This window comes from Neodiprion pinetum, chromosome 4 (assembly GCF_021155775.2).
Source record: "Neodiprion pinetum isolate iyNeoPine1 chromosome 4, iyNeoPine1.2, whole genome shotgun sequence".
In the NCBI taxonomy this organism is placed as follows: Eukaryota; Metazoa; Arthropoda; class Insecta; order Hymenoptera; family Diprionidae; genus Neodiprion; species Neodiprion pinetum.
In genome coordinates this window covers 26,968,086-26,987,161 of record NC_060235.2, presented here as the reverse complement: position 1 = coordinate 26,987,161, position 19,076 = coordinate 26,968,086, and the positions used below count along the sequence as shown (strand labels likewise).

General features: G+C 37.3%; 1 protein-coding gene and 1 long non-coding RNA gene across 3 annotated transcripts in view; one reads left to right on the top strand and one right to left on the bottom strand.

Moving 5' to 3' along the window:
- Positions 1-14,381, bottom strand: part of Rab32 (RAS oncogene family member Rab32) — a 34,376-nt gene extending 19,995 nt beyond the window's left edge. Inside the window, exon 1 of one of the 2 annotated variants that reach the window (XM_046620536.2) lies at positions 14,222-14,381. In XM_046620536.2, the coding sequence (XP_046476492.1) occupies positions 14,222-14,350 (129 nt within the window). In that variant the 5' untranslated portion in view covers positions 14,351-14,381. Of the gene's footprint in view, positions 1-346; positions 675-14,221 lie in introns of those variants that run through there. The other variant, XM_069135103.1, reaches the window with a different exon arrangement.
- A 756-nt stretch (positions 14,382-15,137) lies between these two features.
- LOC138190759 (uncharacterized) lies at positions 15,138-15,654 on the top strand. The gene is made up of 2 exons (XR_011176843.1): positions 15,138-15,174; positions 15,238-15,654. It is a non-coding gene; the product is annotated as an uncharacterized lncRNA (long non-coding RNA).
- Positions 15,655-19,076: the final 3,422 nt, after the last annotated feature.

Here is a 19,076-nt window from a genome sequence, read left to right as displayed (position 1 = left end):
GAACCTAACTAATCTCTTACAGTCTTGCACAACCCGTGAAAAGTTAATGTCATATTTTTGAAGCGTTACTATGAATCAATTAATTATAAAATTACAGGGAAAACAATTTTTTTTTTTCTTTCTTTTTAATTATTTTTTACTTCAAGCGACAGATTATATCTAATAACGAGAACAAAAAGAGATAAGGTAAAAAAAATCAAATAACCGTTCACCCCGCAGCTTTGATAGCATGTACAAGTGAGCAATTAATTATAAGAACGAGTTTTCCTCAAAGTGACGACGAATCGAACCATAAATATTCCCCAAGAGGATGTCGTTATTTATAAAAATTAAACATCGGACGTACCTTTCTCTGCCGCCTGGCGTCTTCCTGTTTACTGTTTTCACTGAAGTTCATGTTCAGGTCTAGATACAAATGGTTATTGTTGACAAGCTGCGGCGGAGGTTCCATCGGCGGAGGGTTAGCTTCCTTTTTGTGCCTCATACGTCTCTCGGTGCGTTCTTGCCTGGTACGTAGAACCAGCATCACGTTACGCCCTAGCATTTCCTCAATTTTGACAATTCTTAAAGACTGATTTGGAAATTCGATCCTACGTTATCAGCGCGATTGCCGTGTTAATTATCGTTTAATAATTTCTTGAGCAGTGATTTAATACTTCTGGTACAAATTTTTTTTAACGAATATTATGTCTACGATTATGACTACGATTATGATTATTATTATTATTGTTGTTGTTGTCGTCGTCGTCGTCGTCTTATACTTTCTCTCACATCTAGGGCATCGAAGCCATTTTCGACACACCGATCACGAGTCAGGACTTGCAAGCAAGTAAAGGAATTCGAGAACAGTTTCTTCAGTTTATCGGCTCTTAAGCACGATCAATAAAATTTCAGCATATAACAGCGTTCGACAATTTCAAGATTCCATTTCATGACTGCCTGGACGCGTGTTCACCGATTACGGTAGAATTTTCATAGAAAGGTGATTTGTCCAACAAGTCGGTACTTGTCTTTATCGGTACTACGTTCACTTTGCCCAAGGTATCGAGCGTGTACCGAGTGAATATTTGGCAACAATATACACTCCTCGTGAAATTCACTAAATCAAGCTTCCGTCCCGTCTCGTCACTGTAGTTTCGGAGCACAAACGTAAAACTGTAGTAGCTCCCTTTCTTCCAATCTCGCGAGGATTTGGAAACTTGTTAGGAAAAAGCCAACGTCGATCTGACAGATGTGAATAGTTTCGAATCACTCGATGCTCTTCTCGGTATAAGAGTTGTTGCGTTTTTACCGTATACCCGTTGTTGCGGATGAATGGATAGGTGGGTGGGTGACGATTGCTTTATTTACTATCTTTCTCGCGCTTTTGGCGCCACGCGATTTGAGGACACGAAATTCTCACAGAATCTGGTAGAATGTGGTTTGACGGTGCAAAGTCCTCGTATATATTGGTCGGCCGGCTCCGTTATCGCAAGTTCTTTATCGACATGGAAAAATTGAGGCGCCAGCCACGCACCCGCTTCTTCCCCCTATGGTGCACGCCGCCAAGAGAGCCGAAGATGACTCGAAGCCGCGAGCAGAAGGGTCGACTCGGAGTGTCAGTTTGACGTCAGAGTGTCGCATCGCTCGACTCGGGACGTCGTGCGACAAAAACTGCATTTTATATACCGATTAATTAACAGTGACGCTCGACTGTTATATCGAATGGCCAAGAGTGGGCGAGAAGTTCAATGCACCAACTCGGCTTTGTAATACGTACGTTATAACGTGTTACACGCCGTTTACTGGAAAGCTCGTGTTTACGTCTTCTCGCGCTCTCTGGTTTTGTTTACATCGTGTTTTTCCCATTTTTTATTACGAGTTTTCATTCATCTCGCGTACAGTCACGTCCCCTTCTTAACGCATGGCAATAACTACAAGGGAGACGAATGGCGCAAGCTGAATCTGACGACTGCTCGAACCTTCTCTAGAGTGCACTGCAATTTCGGAGTGTAGTCTGATGTCTATTTTTTTATTTCCAAATTTTTTGCATCGACGGAGCTTTATACGGTGAAACTTTGCAGATTGAGCGTTCTACTACGCATGCGCGATCTTTCTTCGTCTTTTCATACACGCTGACCACCTTATAGCTTTAGTTGTCAAACTTGGTTTGCGGAGGTTACGCTTGTGATGAAATATTTCCTTGCTCGAATAAATCTCGAATACGTAGTTGATTCAGTGATTCGACAATGCTTGGAGCACTTCTTTTGCCAACTTACCGATGACCGACAACCACCGCGAGTCAATATGACGCACAATTTCGTTTGTCGGCTTAACCCATGGAAAAGTTAATCCATAAGTTGAGGTGGAAGCTCTGCCATTTACAATTAGTTGCATTAACCGAAAAAGTGGGATCTACGGTATTGTCGAAGATATTCAATGTTCTCAAATTGTAAACCATTATTGCACGCATTTCGACTGATTTTCATTTGCAGTTATTCAAATCTACGACCGTGAAATCACGGTTGTTTTATCACGACAGTCATTTAAGAGAGACACGGTATGATTTTCGAATCGTAACAAGTCGAAACGTAACGCATACAGCTGAATTTGCCGGTTACGTAATCGGTACGATATAACACGATATGCCGCATAACACGCCTATAATAAAAGTCTGCAGAGTCTACCGATTTGGGGCGACAAGTACGTGACAATGAATTGAGTAATCCGACTCAGGAGTCAGGATTCGGGTGGATGGTTTGTAATTTCATCGGGCCTGCGCCAAAATATGACACACCAGGAATGCCAACTCGAATTGAGGCGCAATCGTCCAATAAGAGCGTCAATTGTTCCGACAACAACAAAAGCGTTGTTATTGTCATGTAAATCTTGTTAGACACTCGCATCTCACAAAGTGTACATTGCACAAATGTCGCAAATATGATATACGAGGTTTAGCGATTCGTATAGGTTTACAATATTATCAAGCTCGTGTAAGCTCGTAACTTGTTTATCTTGAAAACAAAAATCTAACGAACAACTGTGTCTCGACCGAATTATACCAACGGAAATATTAAATTTTTTATTAAGAGCATAAAGAAGTACAATCAAAGTCTTTTCTCACATGCCGACAGTCAAATCGACACGTAATTCCAGATCTTACTTACTTACTTATTTTTTTCCTGTGAACTCATTTTGTACTATACATACAAGTTTGCTACAGAAATAATCAAGAAAGAGTTCGCATTAAGCTCCTTGCCATAACATCCTCTGACACGTGAATTGAATTCGCAAGACATTTGTGACGAATTCACATTACAGTGAAAATTTATTTACAAAGAATTCAATTTGATTTTGTGGAGAATTCATTGTTTATTCCTTGGTAATTATAATCGGCGAGAAGTTTCTGTGTATATATTATGAAATCTTTCCGTTTACACCGAGAGTGTTAATAAGATTATTAGTTAATTGTTCAACAATGTTTCTTAAATAGTATTATTCTTGTAATATATTAAGCATGCAATTGAAGTAGAATTATCCTAGTTATTGTTGGGAAGCGAGCGGGGGATTAAAGTCCATCTTTTCCTAAACATACGACGCCGAATATTTCCTAAATGACTCGAGTCAAATCGTATCCTATACACCAGGGTTTTCGGTGGTGTCAATTAGATTACCACTAATTGCAGGGATATTACATTTTGCGGGATTATTTTCGTACAAAGCCTAGAAAGTTTTCGTATGATTTTTTGCCAGTCAGAGATGCGTAAGGCCAAATAATAAACAAAATTAGTAAAATTATACACGGTCAGTAAAGACTCAACTATGATACTATTTTATTTTCAAGGTGAATCATCGGTTCCACCATGCTTCGGAAGAGAGTATTCCACGTCCAAAATACGAGTTCAATCGAATTTTCTTGGCATAGAAAGGATAAGATCGCACGAATAAAGAGCGCGTCAAGCAACGAAATGGTAAAAATTTATAAAGAATAATGCGTTTAACTTACAGGTAAAAATTGAGTACTCGAGGTTCAAGGATGGTATATTCGTCTTTGAATTTACAGCGATTCCTGTTATTATTTATAATCATATTGAAAAAGAAAATCTTGATCGATACTTATCGAAAGTTGAGTTTTTCTTTCAATTACAGAACTCAACTATTCTGCCAAATCGTCAACTGGTGACTAGGAAAACCCATTTCAAAATCATTCAATTATCAATAAACATAACCTGAATGTGAATAATGTCATTGATTATAGTTCGTAACGTTATTCATTTTTTTATAATGATAATTTTATTCAAAGTAGAAATGTGCAAAGAGACAATCAAATGCATCGATCGATGTGGTTCGAATCGTAAACGTAGCCGAAATTTTAGTTTGAAAATTAATTACACAAAAATTGAAAACCATGCAATGAGGTTCATCACGGTGTTTAATCATGTCAGGCTACGGATTAATTTCCCGTCACTTTTCTTTGTCACACTTTACAGCCTCCCCGACTGTTATCAGCGCAAGTGCAATGAACTAAAAATCCTAGAAATTACAAGGGAGTCCGTGACTCAATTCGTTGTCTACGCGACGTGTCGCATCCCGCGCAAGAACATTAAATACATAACCACGTGTCGTTGTGCCTCTACATCTATCTTCTTTACTTCTCTGGTGTACATTACGCAAAAGATAAACTAAAAAGTTCCACTTCTTTGTCCATAAAGTTTATAAAGTTGATTCGGTTTTGACCGATGACACACAGTTCGGAACGATCTGAGACACACCGGCACTGATGGTCTCCGAAAGAACGAATCAAGCAATCCGTAAAATACGGAGAGTATTTTTGTGTTGTTCATTCTGCATGGCCGGAAACTACGATTCGAATTTATGTGCTGTATTTTTCGAAAAGCTTCAATTCTCGTCGCGCAAGTCTAAGACCTTGTTCAGTTCCACGACGCTATAATTTTCTGGAACGAAGTGATGGATTTTCAAGACGAACAGAATTCGAGGCGCAATTGTTGAAGGTACGATCAGAAGAAAAGACGATATCTTCCGTTACACGTTGAAAAATGGATGGATGGAGGTTCGTGCAAGATTTTACCGAAGACGTAATTACAGGATAATGAGTGAAACGGAAAAATACCTTAGAATCGAGTCTATTCGTCATTATTTGCCTGGGTACTGTTTATTGTTGATTACCGTGGGCTGTGAAAAGTTGTAATATACCAATTGCTCATATTTTTTTTTATCAAAGATAACGTTCACATGCTTCAATTCTCGGAACATGATTTATAAACGTTCGTAAGTAGCTTTTCGGCGATTTACGATACTCGCTTAACGAATAAGATATTCATTTTTGTAAACGAAAGATACACATTTTTTGCATGTGGAAAATTATATATCTCGTAACATTTTGAGAATGAAAAAACGGGCCAAATTCGCATGCGCACTGATCTAGCTACCTATATATATATACATTGACCATGTGCAGTCTGCTTTCTAAAAACGCTTATTTAGGTATTTGGAGATTGTGGAATAATGCGAATTGATGATATCGTTTTTAAAGGGTATAAAAAACATGTTAAGCCCACAAAAAAATTGAAATTATACGTTGCTAAAATTATACAAGAAGAAGATTAAAGTACAAAGTGATTAATAAGTAACTAGCAGCTGTTAATTAGCCAGCAATATAATTAACGAGCGTTCGCACCATTTCTTATCCACATGCACCGCACCTACACTCAGGCATGGCATGTTTATTTTTACGTCAATTCGTAATGCATACGGGTCATACGCAGGATAAATAGATAATAATTTGAAGTTCATCATTATTATCACCAACATGCCAAAGCTATATGCAAATCGAATGTCACATAACCAAAGATCATAATTTTTAAACACGCGTATGCAGCAGAAAATTCACTTGCAATTATTTGCCATAATGGCATATTCATTCTCCGATAGAATTGAATAACAATACAAGTGAGAATCCTGTTCGAATTTATTATGTTTAAACAGATTTTCGCAAGTCCAATAGAAAAAGCATTTGGATTACGCTGATTTTATTGATCACAGTCGAGCATTTGAATATTTTCGAGAGCTCTATTGTAGAAAATCAAACACAAAACGACCCTTCGAATTAGAAGCTTCATGAGCTTTGCATTTTTATTACACTTGAAACATGTAATAAAGTGTTATTTCATCTACCCTATGTTTAGCGAATGAAATACGACATTTGCGCTCTAAAAACCTGCTGAGATGTTAAAACAATCGTATATAAAGTATACAGGTAAATCAATTGCAGTTACCAATTGCCGTAGCATAAAATTATAAAATAAAAATCTTCAACATGCCTCAGCTGCCAACGATTTATACTCATTTTATAGTACACTACTATTTTTTCAGTACGTCAATTTACTCTGAAGTGTTTAAATTTTTATACTGTCAAGAACACGGAAGCACGTGAAAATGAGTTGAAAATTTTTGATACAAAAACATTTGACATAGGTACGTGATTGAAGATTTTCTTGGACTCCGTAGACGTCCCAAAAATTTCTAGACACATCAAATTCGTGTGTTTGTCAATTGCTCTTACATATAATATAAACTTCGTATAATAAATCACTGTAACGAAGAAGTGCCACCCGCGTGAAAATAAGGGAAAATACATTGCTTGTTTGGTTACAATTAATGTAGCATGTTAAAGATAAATCGTTGAAGATTGATCGAATATTCTAGCATCAAGTCGGTTGAGGCAAACTATTATTTGTTCTGGCGGCCGGCCAAACGAATCCACTCTGACCGTATCACTCGTGAGAAATAACATCGGTTCCAACATATTCCAATGAATAATTGCCGCATTTGTTTTCCGTCGAAGATTCGGACAGTCGGCAGCAAGAAGCGTTCTTTAGTTATGTTTTTAAACTTCGCGGACATTTTTTCACGAACGATAAAAATTTCAAGCCAGTCTTACAACGCGATGACCCAATCCTGATGTATACGTGTTCTTATCGGAGTAAATTGAGCGAATCTAGGTCACCTAATTGCCAAAGTATATACGTATAGGGGAGTTGAGACATGGCCTCTGAAAAATGAAATATCTTTCGGAGGTTAGTTCATCCTCGAAAAAATAATCGTCGACGTTAATAGAAATTCTTACGAGATTATTCCAGTGGAAACGAAGATACGCGACTTCACGGAAGATTAGCGTCGCAAATAATACGAAGCAAATCGCCGAATACTCATAGGTCAAGCTTTTGTCAATTATATGTGAAAATTGTTGAATTGCGTTTCTGATAGAACTCCGAACGCGCTGGCAAGATAAAACTGGGAGTTATTAATTAAAGTCTCGCTAAGCGAGGAGTTTCAATTTTTATCCTTCAAATGCCTCGCACCGACCAAACTTATCATTTTCAACATCACTTTCCTTCAAAGTGGGTCGTAAAATTGCGTATAGAAATATCGGGCCGTTGCTTAATTCGAGTGAAATAATAAGCGGTAAGTCAAAGTTTACGATAGAAAGGTGTGTGAAATAAAATACTTTCACAAAGTCTCGTGATGAAAGAACAATTACTGCAATTCTACACGCGGACGGGTTTTGGATACGTGCAATTGAATTAACCTTGAATTTACCTTGTCATGCTTTCCAACGGTAATTGTGTTTGTAAATAGCACTTGAAAATATTCAACAATACATTCTGTCTCTTTACATTTAAAACATATTTCTGATTCAAATTGTCTTTTTTATGCTGTCGCGAATTTCTAGTTACTTTTAATAATAATTGAGCCTTTCCGCGTGAAATTCGGTAAAACTATTGTCTACGGGCAGAAAGCGGGATTCGAGAAAAAGGTATCAAATAAAAAAATAAACAATCCTGTCAAAACTCGACATTTTTTGCTGATATAATTTTTAATTCGGATTACTAGTTAAAGCAATAATTAATAAAAATTGCATTTTTTTCATGGCGACCAAATTTCATAGTTTTTAAAACAAGCGACAACGTCGTTTAATATTTGAGGTCACAGTTGACAAATTAAACACTTTGCACAATCGAACACTTTATTGCGCACAGAGTTTCTGAAGTTCGGAATATATTTACATCAACCTGAACTATATACATATATATATAAATATTTTTCTTAGGACGCCTCGCCCACTCGCCGCTATTGTTTAATTATTTACGATTAAAGTTTTATACTCCACGTGTGAACTCTTAGAATATTCGGATTAACTTTAAAAAAGACGTACTGTTATTTTTGTTGAAGAATATTAATCGAAATAATGTATACTGGTGAAATGATTTTGATGAGGAAAATTATTATAAATTTATGATTCGTTCTTGAACGGTTATTGTTTGCCATTAGATGTGCCAAAACTAACCATCACAAATTAATTGTATCGTGTATTGAAATAAATCATCTGAAAAAGTATCAGATATACCCATACATGTAACGAGCAAGTGTAACATATTTATAAAAAGTGATCATAATCGAGTTATGAAATATAAACACTCGTGATTATTTTGGAGGACTAGCAATTTAATGGGCAGAAAAAAGCCTTCGTGTATCAATTCGACAGTGCTTCGCTTTAATTAGCGAATCACATCAAAGAGCAATTAGAGCTCGAGAGTGAGAACAGAGGTCAAGAGTGCGCCGTGTCAATGAACGTCGCCATCTATACCAGAATTTTTAGAGACATTCATGAATTAAAATCGTATAATCGAGTGACACAAATAACCAGTTATAACTTACGAGGCGCATTATCGCATCATTACACAGATCGAGAACAGCGTATATATTTCAATAAAACGAATGGCGTCTTATTACGCGGCAAATGTGCAATCTGTTAGAAAACACATGAGGCATTCCATGACACTTCGGTTACATCAAAAATTAATATACCTGAAACTTTTTGCCAGAATCAAGTTATGCAAATAGCGCTTTCCGTAGGTCGAAACGAATACCCGATTTTCCTGACCCCTCTTGATTATTTTACCACATTACACAATTCAAGCATCTATTGAAGGGATTTGCTGTGAAATTTTGACATTGTTCCGATGAATAAAAACGTGCGGTATTCAATATTTATGTATGATTTTAATGGATTGTTACGAGCACTTTTATTTTTGAATTGCTATTAAAAAACTGTAATTTATTAATAACCGTCATACTAAAAACGTCACAATGACAAAAAAGCTTATATAACGTCAATTCACTGATTCTTTCAAGCGAGCATGAATGTTTTTTCAACTGTCAGTGCTAAAACAGTATTCCTGTTTTTACAACATAATACAAACGTAATTTAATACAAGCGAATATTTTCCAATTGATTAATACAAGTGGACAATGAGGAAAAAATCCGAACAAGTTCCCTTTTGTGTTTGAACAAAATTTCATCTTAGAAGTTCAACGCAATATTTTCCTTCTCTTTATTGTATGTTCCTATTTCAGAATTTAAAGACTATTAGAATCCGTTCAATGTCTTACTTCGTTGAAGTCAATAGGCATTATCGGTTGTGAATCATCAGAAGAGGAATGATAAGTTAATCAACAGGTAATGGAATTACGGATGTATCAGACGTACAGTCTAAACGTGAAAGTATAGAAAGAGAGAAACGTCACATCGGAGGTTCAGAGGCTGCAATTATAGTCAATGAAGTTGAATTTGATTTAAAAAAAATATCTCCCGAATAAAAATAATTAAACTCAAATATTTTGACGGTGAAAAAAAGCCCAGCTGTGCGATAATTTTCAATAACAAAAAGGTACCGTTCATCAAATTTTTACGAATTATAAGTGATTTTGTTCGTAAAACAAAACTCCGCTGTGTATTTGATTGAAAATACTTTTTTCCCGTAAGTCCCCTGGTCATTTATTATGAAAACATTAAATTATTGTTGATAAATCTGTGCTTCATTATACGAAGCACATTAACTTTGTTCGAAATTCATTTCAGTTGATTCATCGAGTATCCAGTTACAAATCAAACGATTCATTTCGTACTCAAAGTACTTAATCGTTTCTCCGACAGTACAAAAAAGCATCAAAGTACCTACTAAAAACTTCTCATTTTTGTGCTAAAAAAAAAAAAAAAAAAAAAGGTTGCAAACCACACTTTTTGTTACACAAAGTGTCGTGTGCACAAAGGAGGCAAAGTCCTCATCTTGCAATACTCCTCTTCGGCTCGCAGACAATTTGCATTTTGGTAAATCCGTCTCTGTGTCGCGCAAAGTATAATCTCTGGCCCTGACACTGATATTGCCAGGCGATAAGTGACTTTGTAAAAATTATTGTAATATAATTGAGAGCCCATTTGGATGGAGATGGGTCGAATACTGCGCCTATCATTGACGACACGCCGTTGCGACTCTTAACAGACAGTCAGCCTACACCTTGTGTCTCATTCAGCCACATGCGTAGAATGCCTCAAGTTCAGAAGCATTGTCGACTTGGTTACACGGTGTAGTACAATGCAGGTGAATTTTTACTCGTACAGTACCGTCTGAATGAAAATTTTACACGTGTTTCAACTCGTTCCCAGGTGTTGCCACATGCGTAATCGAAGATAATACAAATCAAATATCGATACGCGATAAATAACGATTGCACCAGCCCTCGGATTTCTTTTCCATCACATCCGTGTTAACTCTCACTGTATTAAACTATGCGCCCTGCGAACAATTGTACTTCCGATTAATTGTTTTTAACGCTGTAGCCACATATTATTTGGTTTCTCTCAAATTTGGAATTGCCGATCAAATTGGCTGCATGTTTTTTTTTTCGAACTTCTTCACTTCGTCTGTAGATAGTTTTTGAACGGGTTACAATAAAACTCGTGAACTATTTTCCCCGCCAAAATTGTAGTACTTTTTATTTATACATAATATACAAGTGTTTGAAGGATTATGACATTGATGACTGCAACTATAAATCAGCGTCTTTAATTTACAGATTTTATCACTTTTGAAGAAGTAATGTGTTCTAAAAATCGGGAAAATGGTGTGATTGTGTTACAAGTATAATAATACTAACATTATTTTGAATAAAAAAATTCTTGTAAACACTCTGATATGGTATTGATGCAGTACATATTATACCGTGGTGAATATGATGCACCTTGATGCGTAGTAAATAGTCTGGATTACTGTAATTAGGTGGGTAGGTACTGTGCAGTTGTCGTAACTGAACAAAGTATCGAATGTACCTCAAGGGACCATAGTTCATTCATTCAAAGCAAACTATTACGAGCTTACATTTTTCGCAGTGGATGTCGTGACATTGAATAATTCAACCTTATTATGGATATTTCAGACCTACATAAGTGCACATATTACTCATAACCGCAGTTGTACAGGCTTAAGGATGTATCAGCAGTACAGTTCAGGATAAAATTAATCAATCAAGAAAATGATTTGACGGTCTAAAAGCGAAAACTAAAAGCACTATTTTGATGTCGTAAAAAAGAAAGCTAAAATTTAGACTATTTTTGTAGATATTTTTGGTTCTTTTTGTTGCCAAATCATGGTAAGTGGCGCTTAATGTTTAACGAAATAGCCCAGATAATCCCTTTTTATGCATAAAATCAAATTAAATCGTAGTCTTCATTGCCTGAAAATATTGTTACATCTCATATTGGAGAAAAGTTCCTCACGTATGCATACAATCATTGCATCAGTCCGAGATCCACATACATTTTTGATCATCTTCGAATATAAATGTCTTTTCCGAATTCTATGATGAGAAAATAATATTGCACCGTCGAGATTCGAGGGATGAGATGATTCGATCAGTAGCGGTAGGAATGTTACATGGTTTGTAAGAGTATGCGACAATCGTTCTTTATCAACCGCATTAAAAGTCACTTATTCTCATTATTATCGGAGCCTATTATGCATTGTTACCCTGAAAAAGTTGCAGCAGTAGCGATTCTACATGATATGCCAAACGCAAAGGTTAACTAAAGAAAATGTTTTCTCTACACAAAAATTATGCCAAAAAATATTCCGATAATTGAATTAGAACCAATTAAGGGCATATATTTTACATCGCTATTCTCGCATGAAATATAAAAGTTTTTAGACAATTCTGTTCATGGTAGGATAAGGAATTGCGCTATCTAAGGCATTTTCATTTCGATGTGACAGTAAAAATAAGTGTGACATCTTACTCGGTGTCGGTATCGACTGACTACAGAATCCTCTTAACTATTCAGATTCTCTCATTCGGATAGCAATTTCAACGATTGAAAACTAAATAAGATTATTGGCATTGATAATCTACATCAATAGATATGCTGAATTTAGAGGCAGGCGGTTTGATGGATTGCGTATTCTAATCTCACAAAATGCAAATAAAAGGATAAAAATATGGCAAATATATCGGCGCTGAATCATCGGAAGATTATCCTTGTCACACGACTTGTAGAGAATTAATTTTATATCTCATAGCAACAGAAGGATCGATTAATTTTTGGCTTAAAAAAATGATGCACTGCGTATAAAATAATCTGTAATCGTGATATTTAGTCTAGATTGAAAAAATCTTAAATTTTTACAACTTCCACAGGCATGCATTGTTCGAATGAAATTCTCCTCGATTAACTTTAGTCACAGCTTCTGAACCTCAGTTGAACCATTCGGTTGTTCCGCCGCCTACTTTCGTACTTGTCTCGACTGTACGCACGACACATCTTTATTGCTAATTAACATATCGAGTAGTATAATAACACATATAGTTTGTCGCACTTCATACGCATGTGTCACCCACGCCGTCAATCCGCGAATGGGTGATCCAAGAGAGTTCCTCATTATACAAGGTTATAACGACGAGTTACGAGGTAGTGGGTATATTAATAGCCGCGATTGAGAAAACAATCCAGGACAAACAACTTTCTTATTCATATAGGTATACCTCAGTTCAGCCTGTTCCGTACCTTGCAACTAAACCTACTACCGCGAATCGGCGCCTTCCGATCCCCTGCGACTCGAGTAATTAGAAATGGTTCGGTGTGTTGAAACGATGATTCGTTTACCTACTCATATCGATAATTACACGATACTTCACACACATGTACACACGCTGCAATCATGCCAATGAAACGTGCAGACTTATTTGGAAGTCAATTATATCGATAATAGGCGTCCGGTTAAGTGGATCGATCAAACGACGCATCGCATCATCTTTACCGATCTGCGGTGGATAGTAATTCTTTCGGCTCGATAAAACCTCAATTATATCAACGCCACGATTACTACGTATTTTTCTCAGCGTACGTATTATACGCAGATACGCGTGAAATGGTTGACACGAGGCAACGGTGACAGTCTCAGGGAGACAACGGAGATAACAGTTGGCGCGGTGAGTCAATTCAGCGATCTACCTACCTGCAACCTTTACTCGCATTTTACGTAACAATTTAACAATCGTATCTCGTTGAAGCGAGCGATGCTCGACGGTATTTGCGTAAAGAGAACACGGCAGGGTAATTTTTCTACCTGCTTCGAACGTCGACGACGAGTTACTTTGCTTAATCGATCGTTTCATTTTTCAAATTCCAGGTGCGAGTGGATTCGACGGAGTGTATCGAACCGGAACGCGTCTCCGTAGCCTTTTACTTTCACGAATAAAACCGACAACGATTTTCTACGAAGGTCACGACCAAGGACGAAAAAATACGACGGACATCGTAGTAAATCCGCACGTGCCAAAAAATCGATGACACTTTCATAGTGATCGTGAGAGAAATGACTACTTGACGTTTTAACCAGAGGAACGAAACTTTCCAGAATCGAAATATCCTGCTGAATATTTCCAACATTTGATAAATGCAACGAGGCGCGAATCCAACGTTGCTTCCATCACGTCGGAATATTTCAGAAACAATATTGTTTTCACACGATTAGATAAGACAGACGAGCATAGAACGCTATCTACACCTCGGTGCGCATGCAACAAATCATGTATTTTCAAAACGGCGTCAATTTTTCATTCAACGAATTCACGCGGCTCACGAAATATCTCGACGCCGTTTGAAATCCGAGTTTCAAGTGTTGACGCATAGACGTGCATTCGCACAATTGTAAGCACGTGTTCGGGCGCGTACGGCACAACGCGCTAAGAGGACGGGACCTCGTTGAGAAAATGAGAACCTCTCTGTAGTCTGCTAGACTTTCAAAAACAGCGCGCGAATCGAGCGTCGGGGCAAATTTAACTATAAGCGAACGGCCATTGGCCGTGCTAGCGATGCGTTACTCACCATTTGTTGACCGGAACTATCGCTGCGTGTTTCCTCTGTCCCCCGGACAAAATCTGCCTCGTATCGTTGCTTTTTTGTCACAGAAAAACGCGAGCGTCTCACGGTCGATCTGACCACAGCTGAGCCCATTCGGCCATCTTGTTTGCCGCGGTACTTGTCGTAAGACGGGCTGTAAGATGACGCGATTACGCACCGCCGGCAGGTTCTAGCTACGAAACCCGGCTTGCGCAACGCGCGCTCAATTTAGTTTCCGATGTGTCCGCAACGATCGATCACCGCTGCTAGAGCGCCTGTCTCTCTATCTAATAAAAAAGTTTCAAACAAATGAACGTAGAAAAAGATTATAATAACAATAGTAAAAAAAGATTATAATAACAATAGTAAAAAAAGATTATAATAACAATAGTATACGCATGAAGTTGGCGGTGGGGTGAGATCCCGAAAACAAAACAAAAAGCATCCAGCAAACCCTTTGATAGCTGTCATCGGCTGTTTATGACAGTCTTTGACAAATATCTTTATAGGTATCTGTTTCTGACGCGCAAAAAATGAACATGCAAACGAAAATTATCACGATGATTCCCGACAGGAATTGTCTTTTTCGCGCGTTGGCGTATTGTCTATACGGCACTCAAGATCGACACGCAGAGGTGAGACTGAGTATCGTTTCAAATATAGTGGATAATTGGTCAACATTTGCGGGTTTTATTACAGGGAATGAGTCAAACGGTGCTGTGATTAGGTGACCTGGTGATTACAAATCACATATGAATAAAAATGCAATATATGCAGCTGCGGATATTTTTAAGATATGTTTAATCGTGTATCGCGAAGAACAAATTCATCCACACCGGATGGGATCACAAAATGGAACACAACTCTCGCTACTCTTCACCGGCGACGGAGACAGTGGACACTTTGATGTCTTGCAGAACCAAAATAAAATTCAGATAGTGAGTAATAAGTATGAAAAGTAAAAATCAAATAATAGTAAATCCAAATATATCACCAAACAGTCAAAAGGACAGCCAGGATTTACGATGACAATGGAGAAAGGAGGAGTTTCAAGCAGCAGACAAGGCGATGAAGATGGTGGATGGTCGGAAGTATCACAAAAGAAAGAGGAAAATAAAATTGTAAGTGCGAAGAACCAAATAAGCCATAGAATAATATCCACCAAATATTCGTATAACCAGGAAAGAGGACGACCAGGATCGATGTTGACCACAAGAGAAAGAGGTGTTTTGCGGAATGAACATCAACGCAAATATAGAGAAAAAAATAATATAAAGAAGGTGATTTTGGAGAATAACCGGCAGAGCGGCAGTAAAAATAATTCAACGAAGGGTGTCGAAGAATTAGAAGAATCGATTGCGATGATTGATTCGGAAAATAAATCGAGAGGACGACCAACCAATGTGATGTACATAGAAGAGCGAAAAATTAGACGACGGGAACAGCAGCGAAAATATAGGGAAGCGAACAAAAAATATCATACTGGCTTTTCAACCAACGAACAGAAAGGAGGAGTTTCAACCAGCAGACAAGGCGATGAAGATGGTGGATGGTCGGAAGTATCACAAAGGAAAAAGGAAAATAAAATTTTAAGTGCGAAGAACCAAATAAGCCAGAGAATAATAATAAACAAATATTCCTATAATCAGGCAAGAGGACGACCATGATAGATGTTGACCACAAGAAAAAGAGGTGTTTTACGGAGTCAACAGCAACATAAATATAGAGAAAAAAAAAATATAAAGAAGGTGATTTTGTAGAATAACGGGCAGAGCGGTAGCAAAAATAATTCAGCAAGTCAAGGAGATAGACAGATATCAATAGAGAAGGAACACCAATTTTCAACCAACGAATGGAAGCTTAGATTGATGAAAAAAAAGAAAAGTAAGCACAGAAGGAATTGAAGTGGACAGCAAGTGCAGGACCTGTCATTAAATCAACATGAAGGAATTCGCCTGTCTACTAGACAATGCGTAAGGAAATAGTGAGGCGCGAAGCGCCGAACAACGAGGCGCGCAGCGCCAAGTGCCCGAGGCGCGTAGCGCCGAGATGGGGTTGGCGCGCGAAGCGCGCAGGGGCGAAGCCCCTAGTATAATAAATAAATTAAACATTCTCTCCGAACTCTTTGTCACTTTTTCTCGACCCGAGCATGGAATTCTTGGAAAGCTCGCCAGTTCGAAACTGTACTTGGCACGACTTACTTTCAATTATTTCACAATCGGATTATCAAGTATGAACGTTCGGGCTTCACGGACTGAATCAAAAGTTACGAAAAGAGGAAAAAACCGTTGCGAAAAACTCCAACGATGTTATTTGTGCCAATAACAGTGAGAACAAGCTGATCGTAAGATAACGAGGATTCGAGAAAAGCTTTCATAATTATCGAACTGGGTTTATTTTATCGTGTTCGAATGTTCTTACCATTGTTTGTTTTGAATCTAGAATAATGATGTTTGTGGCAATTCATTGTCTATGGGAAAGTTCGTACCAACTTGAACATCGCCGGACTTTCAATCCTTTGGATGCTGTTGCCAACTTTATACTATATTTTTTTTGCAACGAATTCACAAAATTCCTTGAAACTATGCTACAGTTGTATGTATGAGGGTTTTCTCTAACGTGACAGACTTTGAAAACCATAAAATTGAAATGTCATGTTCGACAGGTTTAAATTAGTATTCTGAATGTTCACTCACTCCAACATAAATTATTGTTACGTAATATTATTTTGAACCGATCATTGTTTTATGCTAAGAATGTCTTGAAGTTATTTTTACAAAACTCAAAAATGCCATATCATCGGAAAAATTCTTATTAAAGTTTGAAGCGTGGTTTCTTAGTTCTAATCATCTCGTAGATTTTTTATGAGACTTCTACCCTTGAAGAAATTACTTACTATACATACTGTTTAAGAAATTTGCATCGCCTCGTCGCTTTTTTACGCGGGCACTCTGAATTGTTTGTAATTTACTCAGCGTTATTTTATTCGTAAGCTTCACTCCATCTGTTTGTCGTTGGTGTAGATTATTTACACGACAAATCAGGTAATTGTTTGTATGAAACATTTCAACTATTTCCCCAATAATTTTGAAGTTTCTCTGAATTCGGTATAAGTACGGTGAGAGAAAAAAATCTAAATTGACAACTGTATTTTTACTGAATACTTGGATTGAACACGTCACACCGTCACGCGAAGACATCGTATAATTTGGAAGATGGTTTCATTATACTAAATTTACATGTTGGTAGTATATTATTTGTCGAAACAATACAGAAGTAAACAAACATTCGCTTCGATAATTAAGCATATACATTGAGTAACGGTTTGCTTCGTCGAAAGAATCCAGAACGGGTAAAAAGTGCATCATTATGCGTGACACAAAAAGATAATTAATCTAAGTACTAAGATTCGTTACTTTTTGTCGTTCATTATTTGTATGTGAAATCTCTCACGTATTTACAAGTAAGTAGTTAGTGCCTATATAATTTCACTTCTGTAATATAGAATCTAGAGTTCTAGGCATGCAGAATAAGCGCTCGTCTCTCTAAACTTTCTAATCCGGCGATGAAAAGTTAAACCAGTGTTTCCCAAAGTGCAAGAGCTTCATGTACGTATTTGCTAACATATTCTAAATATACAATATTGATGGTATCAATATTTCGCAATACTTGGAAAAAAAACATATTTTTATCAAATTCCCCTGTAATTGTGATTCAGTGGCAGAAATTTAACGGTCTCGCTCGCAATGCCCAACTGCACCGAATGTATCCACGATATCCATCTTTGTCACATGATTAAAATGGTTCAAGACTATATGCTCAAAATCAATCTCATTAGTGTATGCCGATTATCTTTATGGCCGGTCACCAAACATCGATCGGAAAACTACAGCTAAATAAATTTCCGTCACGAATAAAATTACTGTTGCATCGAAGATCGAGTACGAATTCAAATGGAGAAGTCAACGTTGCAACCTTAATAGGCGTGAATAATGCCGCGATTTCCGTTCAAGCTGCAAATATAATCGTATGTATTTACATTGTTCACACATATACTGGTTTTCAAAATTTCATTGCAAAAGAGTACGAATCAAAAGCGGTTTACACAATTGCAACGCGTTGTGGTTACCGAAATCTTTCAAATAATGTTCGAGAATATTTTCATCATGAGAACAGCACTGCTGCTGAAATATTGCCAATATGCGATGCAAACCGGTATTCGCATAGAAATGGTAGAGGTTAACCGCACGGCGGACAGTCCTGACCGAATGAAGAACTTTCACGGTGAAGCCAAAGGATATCGTAAGCATCTCAATTTATGACTAAACAGGATTAGGACAGTGTCGCTTTACACCCGTGCAAATGCGAACGATTTTTGTTTGCGCTTTGAAAGTGGCGTGACAAGTTTAACAGTTTTACGTTATCTCACAAGTAGATAAAATTATTTTTACTTTACTTTGCTACGATTTATGTAATTAACGCACGGGCTATTCCATGCCAACTAATCCGTTCATTGAGACTAGTTTTTTAATAAAAAAAATTTACGGTCAAAAAATCAATCACACCGCAAACGTTTATCTGAAAACGATAGGAGGTTGGATATTGTAGGGATCAAAAAACGTGAAAACCGAACTATTCGTTAGAAACGATTATAATAATTTCCCCCTTCGCGGAAAATGGAAAAACGGAGGTTTGAAGAGAAAAGAATTTGGTTAATCAGACTTTTTTAATTCCTACGGCCTCTTAAAATCAATTATTACATCACCATGTGATTACAATTCATTCATCTTCCGTATTTCTATGCCGTTGCAGAAAAGAAGATGTATGTATTAGCTAATTC